General features: G+C 38.1%; 2 protein-coding genes across 3 annotated transcripts in view; both read left to right on the forward strand.

Moving 5' to 3' along the window:
• The window catches only part of LOC102015455 (olfactory receptor 13A1-like), a 53861-nt gene that overhangs the window by 31042 nt on the left and 11782 nt on the right, over positions 1 to 11037 (forward strand). Inside the window, exons 2-4 of one of the 2 annotated variants that reach the window (XM_005411790.2) lie at positions 419 to 480; positions 4757 to 4833; positions 5070 to 5255. The gene's annotated coding sequence lies outside the window, so the exon portion shown is untranslated. The remainder of the gene's footprint in view (positions 1 to 418; positions 481 to 4756; positions 4834 to 5069; positions 5256 to 11037) is intronic. The other variant, XM_013508369.1, reaches the window with a different exon arrangement.
• On the forward strand, positions 6529 to 7467 carry LOC102026803 (olfactory receptor 6C74-like). Its single transcript, XM_005411824.1, has one exon. The coding sequence runs from the start codon at positions 6529 to 6531 to the stop codon at positions 7465 to 7467; it is 939 nt and encodes a 312-aa protein (XP_005411881.1).

The raw sequence follows: 11037 nt of genomic DNA on the forward strand, positions 1-11037 counted from the left end.
GTATCCTGGCTTCCTGCTGAGTCACTTAGCCAAACCTCTAGACTCCCCAAGTTGACACAATGTTTCAACCATAACAAGGATTTTTATATCTTCTTGATTCAACTTTGGTAATTTGTACTTATGTCAGAATCTGTCCATTTCTTCTGAGTTTTCTATCGTTTAGAAAGAAAGATTTTCAAACTGGGTATTAATGATTTTTTGAATTCCTATAGAATCCGGAGTGGTTTTACCCTTTTTATTCCTTATTGCATGAATTTAATTTTTTTCTTTCCTTTTTTTGATAAGGTTGGCTAGGGATTTATCAATTTTATTTATTCTTTCAAAGACCCAATTCTTTGATTCATTAATTTTTTGTAGTGTTTTCTTCATCTCAATTGTGTTAATTTCTGCCCTGCTCTTTATAATTTCCTCCCTTCAGATGCAAACTGTGATGGCAGCAGATTGTGGACTGCCTGGTCCAGTGTCCCCACGCAGCTGAAGGTACGTGCAGGGCTGAGATGCTAAGTGTGTTTGCAACAGCTCATGGACCACCTGGTCCAGTGTCCCCAGTCAGCTCAGGGCACACACAGGATCCCAAGGTGACCCACAGTGGCTGCATATGATGGACTGCCTCGTCCAGTGTCGACCGGCAGCTGAAGGCACTTTCAGGGCCCAGACATACTGCAATGGTGTCAGAATCATTGGCCACCTGCTCTATTGTCCCTAGGAAGTTGATGGAGCAGACCTGGCTCTAGGGACTCAGACACAAACTGTGGTGGTTGCAGAACGCACGTTGTTGTGTCTGCAGTCTTCAGACAGCTGATGTAGCAAGCAGGGCCCAGACATGAACCACGGTGGCAGTGGGTCATAGACTGCTTGGTCCATGTCACCAGGCAGCTCAGGGTGCATGCAGGGACCAAATGCAGACTTCCTAAGAATTATGTATTCATTTCAGATGCCCAGTTTTGGACTGGGTCTTTGAATTTGTGGGGCCTAATTTTTTTCAATTCTTTATATGTTCTAGATATAAATTATTTGTCTGAAAGACAACTGGCTATAATTTTGCCAACTCTGTGAGTTGTCTTTTCACTTTGCTGATTATTTCTTTTGTTGTGCAGAAGCTTTTTAATAAGGTGAGATCCCATTTGTTGATTCTTTGTAGTATTTTCCTTGCAGTATGGGTTTTGTTCATGGAGTCTCTACCTACACCTATGTCTTCAAGATTTCTACCTATCTGTTCTCTAGTATGTGTAGTGTTTCTGTTTTAGTATTTAAATATTTGATCCATTTTGTCTTTAGTTTAGTGCCATGCTCATAAGTGAAATGAATCAGACGTATACGTGTAAACATCATATTGTCTCATTAGTGTGACAAACAAAGAGTAAATAAGAGTTAAAATGTAAAGCAGATATTGTGAATAGGGAAGGAACTGTTCAAAAGAAAAGAAAAACTGTGAAGGGAGAAAAGGGAAAGGAATGAAGGGAAAGGAAAAAAATATATATATATACACAGAAGACAAGATAGTTATATAGTTAGTTTCTCTCAATTTCTTGAGAAGAAAGTTTTGTGCTAATACTTTCTTGGACAATATTTGATGCCTATATCTTATATTCTGAATAATTACTATGAATATAACAATATGCAATGTATTGATTATTTCTGTCCTACTAGCCTGTTTTAAAACACTGTTTGATTGTCCTATTTTCTGTTTAAATTTTTAAAAAGTTGTTATTGACTTCAAACAACTATAAGATATTTTATGTAAGAATTAAGGTCATCACAAAACCTATAACCATTGCACAAAGGATTAAAAATAATGAATCAAGTGCCAGGGATATAGCTCAGCGGCACAAGTGCCTGCCTGGCAAGCACAAGGTCCTGAGTTTGATTCCTGATACAAAAAGAATAATCAAAGCAGAGCACTATGGAAAATCATCTAACCAAGAAGGAAAGAAGGGAGGGAGGGAGGGAGGGAGGAAGGAAGGAAGGAAGGAAGGAAGGAAGGAAGGAAGGAAGGAAGGAAGGAAGGAAGGACCTACAAAATAACCAGAAAAAAATGGCACTGGTAAGTCCTTACCTATACATATTAACTTGAGTGCAAACAGATTAAATTATCCAATTAAAAGGCAGATAGTGGCTATGAAAACAAACAAACAAAAAACACAAGCCCCAACTCTGTGCCACCTATAAGGAGTTCATTTCACCTTGAAGAGCATACACAGATCAAATGTGAGGTGACAGAAAGGCAGACATAGCTATACTTAGATAAAATAGATTTCAAATAAAATAATGTAAAATGATTAAAAAATCATTATACAATGCTAAAGCGTTTACTCATCAAGAAGTTATTCCAATTATAAATGTATATGCTCCCAATATTGGAACACCTAAATATATAAAGCAAATGTTAATAGACTTAAAGTAAGAGACTATAACTAATAGACTATAATAAGAAGGAACCTCAATATGACACTTTCAAAAATGGACACACTATTTAGTTAGAAAATCAATAAGGAAACTTTGGGGCTGGTGAGATAGTTTAGCAGCACAATACCTTCCTGACAAACACAGGTCCTGAGTTCAATTCCTGGTACAAAAATAAATAAATAAAAGAAACAGAAAACAATAAGGAAACATTGGACTTGACCTACATGATAGACCAAATTGATCTAATCAACATATACAAAACATTCCACTTAACAGTAGCAAAATACACATCCTCACAGGCACTCACACACAAATTCTCAGTGGTAGGTCACTAAGTCTTATAAATTTAGAAATATTGAATATATATCAACTGTGTTTTCTGATTAAAATTGTGTGAACCTAAAAACAATTACACAACTATATGCAAATTAATCAATGTTTTCCTGGAAAACAACTGGGTGAATAAACAAAAAGGAAAATTAAGACATATTTTGAGGCAAATGAAAATAGAAACATAACCTACTGAAACTTGTAGAGCTCAGCAAAAGAAGGGGATAGGGAAGTTTATGGTGAAATAAGGATACTTTGTTGATGGAGAGCACTATGAATCAGCCCTGAGGACTTTAATTAACCAATTGCCTTTTTATGTTTACTTGTGAGTCTGTTCAAGGCCTAGGCTCCTTGTCTGAACATAGGTGGTGGACTCATAGTAAGTGAACCTCTGTGAGTCACTGATCCCTACTAAAACCTGAAATGTCAGATGAAGCTGGAAAGTCTCAAAGGGTAAAACAAGATCACAGCCAAGGACACTGGATCCAATCTCAACTAGATAAAGACTATAGCCTGAGGCATCTCACTCCTTGGTAGACTAACTTCATCCTTGTTAAGGATTAATTTAATCTCTAACTTGGAGAAGTCCTTGAGCGATTCCACCCCTCTTGTGTACTCTCCTCCTTTCTTCTGATAACCAAATAAATATAGGCCACAGAGAAGGACTTGATCTTAGCTGCCAAAGAATCTCAGATTCTGTGAGAGGGGTCTGATCTTCCTGGAGCCTTGAAATCATTCCATTTGCATCTTTTTATTTAGCCTTTGCTGTACACTCGTTTAGGAGATTGCAGACTTGATCAGCCTGCAATAACTAAGGAATATTATTAACCTGATACTTTATGGTTTGATTTGAGCAGTGGCTCCATGGCTGTTTATTTGTGTAAAAAGCATCAACTTGTACATTTATGACTTGTGCATTTTATAGTATGCAAATTATAATTCAGTAAAGAAAATGATAGGTTAAAAAGCAAAAACAACAGGTAATATAACAACCATTGTTAACTCCTATTATCTTGTTTTGAAATCCTGTATTATTTTTGTGTTGTTTTGTTTTTATCTTTGTTGTTATTTTGTTGTTTTTTCTCTTTAAAATAAAAAGAAATTTAAAAGCAAAAACAAGACATTTAATTATATTTTTAAAATTATTTCTGTTGTTTGGGGTGATTTTATTGATATGTGTACTTTGGAATTTTACTCGTTTTATGCCTTTGGGTAGTCATGCCAAATCTAACAGTGCAGATCCTCACAGAGGACCTTGAAGATAACAGACTGATGCATGACATTGCCATGCACAGTGAGATGGCACTTACATTTCTACTGACATTTTCCATTTCCAACAATGAACTGTGCAATGACCCTTGGGAATTTGCTGCACACTTCATTACAACTTGCTTCCCTTGCCCTCCTCTAATGAAGTCTGAATGCCAGGACTTTGTCCATGTGGAGCATGCCTGACCTCACTAGAGATGGTAAGTGGTCCCAAGGTGATACAGTGCAAAGAGATTTAGGCACAGTTTCGTTTATGACCACAGCAGTCCCACTTATGCACAAAGGTGGGCCACAGCTAGGTGGCAGAAAAGTGGCTAATGGGCTCTGTGAACAAGGAAATCTGACCTCTGTTGCCTTCTTTGCCTGAGTCTTTTTTTGGGATGGGTGCACAAGCAGCCAAGTTTCATGTTCATGGTGAACTATGTCATCATGTCCCATGGAATGAATGAACATGTCACACAGACTAACAGGAATATGGTCAGGATTTCTACATAGTTACAGTGCAAATGCTAGGGCAAATGTGAGGTGTTTTGTACTCTTTTCATGGTCTAGGTGGATTTATTAGCCAGGTTGAGATAAAGGAAACTGTGATTCTCAGTCCTCCAGGGCCTAGAAAGCTCTGTCTTCCTTGGTAATAATCAGCCTTGATAATTTCTATTGATTTAAGATGTGAGACATCCATTGGCTATTTTATAGATCAAAAATAGGTTGATTTCAATTAAGAATGTCATCTTTTCTTTTTTTAATCCAGGAGAAAGATCCTGGCATATTGGAAGAAAAAAGAAGCACATAAACAGAGAAGCTCTCTTTCCCGGGAACAACTTCTTGGTAAATACTTGACATCTGATTGATTTGTAATTTCATGAGTCACACTTTTAAACCAGAGACTGCTTATATTTAAGCTAGTACTGTGGATAGTGCATAAAACGCAGGTTTGAACAAATCAAAGAATTAAATCAAACAAAGTTGCATTTGGTGACTGATTCACTAGAGCACTTATCTCCAGCAGAGGCTATGACTCCCTTCCCCTAGATTAAACATCAACTCACCTGCTTTCAATCCAGGTCCTGGCTGAAAAGTCTATGTTCTTCTACTGCAAGGAACATGCAGGCATGATTCCAGCCACACCAGAATCTTCCAGCATAAAAATAATGCCCACAGAGGGAGAAATGTTGAAGGTGCAGCAAAAGGAAGGTCTTCTGTTCTGCTGAGTTGGAGGAATGAGGGTGACAGTGATGTCCCCACATGAGGTTTGTATACTGAGCCTGGACAGTGAAGTAATGGGACAATTCTTTCCTGTATTTACATGCAGTTTCTCTTAAATTCATGGCTGGGTAGTTCTGGGATTCTGCAATAGTGAGTTTTCGTGCTCATTCTAGGGACTTAGGGAAAGAACTCAAGATAAATGGATGTCAGGTTAATAACTGGATTGGAATATGTTGATGGGAACACAAGTTTTTATGCTGTCTATTTTTAGAGGGCTAAAATCAGTTCATCGGAGGGCTTCCTAGAGTGCATGTTTTACTAGAAGTGTAGAAATGATACACTTTGTTCTTCACTCATATCACTGGTCTTGTCCTGCAGTTTTCCCGGTTATCCTTCTGTGCTCCTAATGTCATTCCTCACTTTTGTAACCTTGGTTTACTGATCCACCTCTCCTGTTCTGACCTCAGATTTATGGAGATGCTGACTTTTAACCTAACTTTGTTCATCCTGTTTACTTCCTTCCTTATAGCCATGATCATGTACAACAACATACTGGTCACTATCATGCCTCTCCTATCAGCCAAAGAGCAGCGGAGAGCCTTCTCCACCTGCTCCTCTCACCTCGCTGAAGTGAGAGCCTCCATTGTACAATATTATCTGTTGTGTATATGTTTTTAGTCATACATTTTATCTTCAGAAAACACTGCTTTTTCATTTTACTTTCCTTACCTTGTGAAGTATTAGTCAAAGATTCTAGATACTACTTTCCAGAAAATTTGTTATATATAAAAATTATTCTAAAAAAAGAGCGAAGCAAAGCCAAGAAAGTTCCATATTTACAGTCTGACAAAAGAACATTTCAAAATAATTTATAATAAAATATCTAAAATAGAACATGGTTCTTCATTCAAAAGAGTAATGTCAAGTAGTGCTTTGGTTTTGATTGTAGACAGAGATCAATCATTACGTTTTGGTGATAGTCTTGTTCTTTGTAGTACATGTTTGCAGCATGTAATGTTTACATTTATTGTGGGGAGATTGTACATGTACATAACACATCTTAATTCTGAATTTTTGTCCCTTTCCCTACTCCTCCTTCCCTGATCCTGCCGACTCTTCTTTAAAAGCTTTATTTCCATCTTTTTCTTCAACTATTTTTAAAACCCTTTTCCCTTCCTTCTCTTTTTCCTTTCTGTCTCTTGTTCCGTTCTTATTTGAAAAAGGTCTCCATATTTCCTAATATCTGTCCTTCAATTTTCTCCTTATTTGTATTTTGGGTTTCTCATAGGTCAAAGAAGGTTGATGATAGACAGAGAAATGGAGATAAGGAATGGGACGACTGTTCAGGAGTTCACTCTGGAGGGCTTTCCTGAGGTCCGGCACCTGGGGAAGGTCCTCTTCCTACTGCATCTGCTGGCCTACTTAGCTTCTGTCATGGGGAACTCGCTTATCATCACAGTCACGTGGGCTGACCGACACCTCCACACACCTATGTATTTCTTCCTCAGCACTTTCTCCTTCTGTGAAAGCGGTTTCATCACCACAGTTATTCCTAAGCTGCTGACCATTTTTCTTTTAGGACAGCAAGCAATTCATTTCACTTCTTGTCTCACACAGGCCTTTTCTTTTTTGTTTCTTGGATCAACAATTTTCTTCCTCATGGCTGTGATGTCCTTGGATCGATACTTGGCCATTTGCAGGCCTCTCCAATACTCGGCCATCATGAGCCTGAGGGTCTGCTTCTTTCTGATTTTCTTCTGCTATATTTTGTCCTTCGGTCTTATCACTGGGCTTGTCCTACAGGTTTCCCAATTGTCCTTCTGTGGCCCCAATGTCATCCCTCACTTCTTCTGTGACCTTGGCTCTCTGATCCATCTCTCCTGTTCTGACCCAAGATCTACAGAAATGCTGACTTTTGGCCTAGCTTTATTTATCCTGCTTACTTCCCTCCTTATAACCATCATAGCCTACAGCAACATAGCAGTCACAATCATGGGCCTCCCATCAGCCAAGGAGAGGCAGAAAGCCTTCTCTACCTGCTCCTCTCACCTTGCTGTCCTCTCTCTGATGTATGGCAGCTGCATCTTCATCTACATTAAGCCAAAGCAAACGAGCAGGCTGGACTCCAACCGAGAGGCTGCTCTGGTGAACACGGTGGTGACTCCATTGCTGAACCCTGTCATCTACACCCTGCGCAACAAGCAGGTGCACCAGGCACTGAGAGACATGCTGTCCAGGGTAAAGTTGCAGAAATAGGGTCAGAGAGCTTTGCAGGGTTCGTGGGTCTTCTTGGTTATCTTTCTCAACATGTCCCCTTTGTAGCAATCCTTCTGTAGAACTTTGAGTTGCTGTTGTCCTGATTATCCTAATTTTCACCTAAGTGGTTGCTTCCTTACCTTGCAGTTCCTTTCAGTGTATCAAAACTCAGATTATTTCTTTATATTGCATTGAAAAATATCTTTCATAGCTTTCTACTCATCTGTGTTCTAACAATTCCATACAGACATTTGTGGTGAGTCTAACAGATACCAGTAGAATAAGAAGTCCTCCATATTTGTATCTGTAGATTCAACTAACCATGGAGGGAAAACATTTGGAAGGAAACTATGATGATGGATTTAATGTGCACAGACTTTCTTTTTGTCATTGTACCCTAAATAATACATTAAACAATTATTCACATACGATTTATATTTTATTGGTTTTTAAGTATCCAGAGGTAATTTAAAGTACTGTAGAAGAATGAGTAAGGCAATATGCACATACCATGCCATTTTATCTAAGGGACTTGAAATTTCATTGGCTTTGGTGGTTACCAATGGACAACTGTAATATAAAATTTGTAAGCTAAGGACTAAGAAGTTGCCGATCAGATATAATGGTTGATGTTCATGATGCATTCTTATGGTTGGATTTTCTGATCCCTGCAAAATGAAACTTTTCTTTATTACTTTAGAGGGAAAAGTTTGAAAGTTCAGAAACAAATTATTTCTGAAAGTTATATAATAGGCTTATAAAAACTAATGCTTCATTAATCATTAATTGTTTCTGTTTATGCAAATGAACATACAGTAATCTCTGAGCTTCTGTTTGGGGGTCTGCTAGTCTTAGAGATGTAAACAGCTCAGTGACCCTAGGTGATTGAGATGGACACTTTCACTTTATCATCTTCCAACCTAACAAGTGTATTTAATAAAATTGCTTTAACATTTTCTTGAAACAGTATGAAAAAACTTTCAACTCATGCATTTTTTCTTATAATTGATATTGCCAAACGCTGGATGCAACAGATTGCTGAGCACCATGTGGTTAATACCAAATTCTCAGACAACCCACTCAGGCCCCCTCCTGTCTCTCAGATAGAAGCTTTCTTTCCTCAGTAAATATATTCTGCTCTTAATCTCTGTTGTTCCTAAACTTCATTCTTCAATTTTAGAGAACACGAACTTGTACCAGACATATAGCAGATTGGGAGTTTCTCCTATATCATTTGGAGGTCATTCACTGAGATCATTGGACAGAGACATGGGGAGCTCAATTTCAAAGTCTCTTACTCCTTTGGAATACATTCTTAAGCACTGGAAGCTGTTTGACATTTACCTGTTGAAAAAGAGCCATTTGATTTTTTTTCTGCACATGCACATGACCTGCCTACCCTCTAGAACCACAGTGGAATACAAAGGGAAATATTCATTATCATGCTTTTTTACAACTAGACTCATATTGTAAAAAAGAGGGGAAATGGTTAGAATTGCCTTATGTTCAAACTTTATTTACATTAAGAAAAATTCTTATTTATACTCCAAGTGTAATTATAATCCACATAAAATTTCTCATGTCCATATGTCTCTTTCTCTCAGTGACTTAAAGCAGATCAAGCTAGATCTAGGAAAATTTTCAGATGACCCTGCTAAGTTCATTGAGGTCTTTAGAGGGTTTACTCAGACCTATAAGCTAGACTGGAAAGATGTAATGTTAATCTTACATCAAACATGACTTCTAATGAGATAAGCAGCATTACAAGCTGCTAATACACTTTGGGATGAATATCATATGGTTAATTTTAGGCAGCCAGAAGATAAACAGCCAGGGAAACAACCAGTTTCCATTGAAGCCCAAACAGTCCCTACTCAAGATGCTAGACAGGAGATTGGAGCAGGAGACATTTGTAAGTAGGTATTCTTGAAGGTCTAAGAAAGACAAAAACAAAGCCCTCTATTTTAGATTGTCAGCAATTTATCAGGAGGAAGATGAAAATCCCTCTGCCATCTCAGATAATTTACTAGAGGCCCTGGTAAAACATATGTCCATAGCTCCTGATTCAATAGAAGGACAGATATTGCTTAAAGACATGTTTATTACCCAGTCAGCCCCACATAGTAGGAAAAAGTTACAAAATATAACTTTTGCTCCAGGTAGCTCACTTGATATTTTAGTGAAAACTGCCTCCTTAGTATTCTATAATCAAGATTGGGAGGAAGCCAAGGAGAGAAAGCAAAGAGACCAAAAATTAGCTGCCTTTGTTGTGGCTTTAAAAAAAACAGATCCTAAGTCTGATTCTTGGGGTTCCAAGAAGAGCTCAATGATTAAGCTCAACTACTACTACTGTGGAAACCAGGACACCTTAACAGGGGCTGCCTTAAGGGGCCCCCTAAATCATGCCCTGACTGCAAGTGTGGCCACTGGAAGTGAGACTGCACTCTGAGATGGAAGCCCCAGAGCTCAGATTTGTCTTCCCAGATGGTCTAGCAAGATGAAAGGGCCCCGGGGCAATCTGCCTCCTCCCTCTGGACTGTTCTCTTTACCTGTCATCTCCATGGAGCCCTGGGTAATCATTTGTATAGAAGAAAAAGCCAATTTCTGGACATTGGCACATGTCTTTTTTCCCTTTTCCAACCCTGGCCTTCCTTCCAACCATCATACCACAATAAAAGGAGACACCGGAAAAAATAACTTGCTTAAGCTGTAACTGGGATAACTTTCTCTTCACCCATTCTTTTTAGTTAGGACTAAAAACCCAGCTCCCATCCTAGGGAGATATTTATCCTGTCTAAATACTTTAATATATATACCCAGATTTCCAACTAATCAAAATGATGCTCAGATTGGTTTAACAAATACAATACATATTTTGTCTATATACAATAACTTGAGAGTTTTCAATTGGTAAAAAATAATGTGTCAATTGTTATAATCTGATTCTCATAAGTCATCAAAATTTTGGATATAATTTTAGCTAAAACTAGAGGGACTTATGACAAAATATTAAACTCTATCAGTAAAGGGATCTAAGAGCAAATGATTTACAATTGTTATTCTAGTCCATGAAGAACATTTCCGAGACTTACCTGCCAGCTCTAGTGTTCATGCGTTGATTACGAATGCTCTAATTTCCTAAAAATTTGTTTATTCTTGCCCAGAGATTACCACACCCCAAGAATCATATAGATAAAACCAATAACAAATATTCTAGATTCCTTTTGCCAGGATCCATCAGATCAACCTTGTCAAGAGAGGGTTATATGACACATATGAAGACTTTAAAAAATCTATACACCTACCTAAGATGATAATATCTGATGTCTACTGAGCACTTTTAGATAGACTGTCTGTGGAGTATCTCTGACTTATAATCAACAACTGCAACCTCCGTCAGCCTGAAGAAGCCAGATTAGTCATCATCCAATACTTCCTCACTGCAGGTCAGGGTACTTCTTCAGAGGGGGAGAATGTTGTAGACAGCTAAGTTAGGTAGAAATATTATAGGCAGTCAGACAGGGCTAAGCCTTGGAAGAAACAAGTGTAAAAGACAACGTACACTGCAAC

Source organism: Chinchilla lanigera, unplaced genomic scaffold (genome assembly GCF_000276665.1).
Source record: "Chinchilla lanigera isolate Chin_1 unplaced genomic scaffold, ChiLan1.0 scaffold00145, whole genome shotgun sequence".
In the NCBI taxonomy this organism is placed as follows: Eukaryota; Metazoa; Chordata; class Mammalia; order Rodentia; family Chinchillidae; genus Chinchilla; species Chinchilla lanigera.

What these genes read in the sequence shown, in the direction of transcription:
- LOC102026803 (XM_005411824.1), top strand. Translation starts at nt 6,529, where the DNA reads ATGGAGATAAGGAATGGGACGACTGTTCAGGAGTTCACTCTGGAGGGC.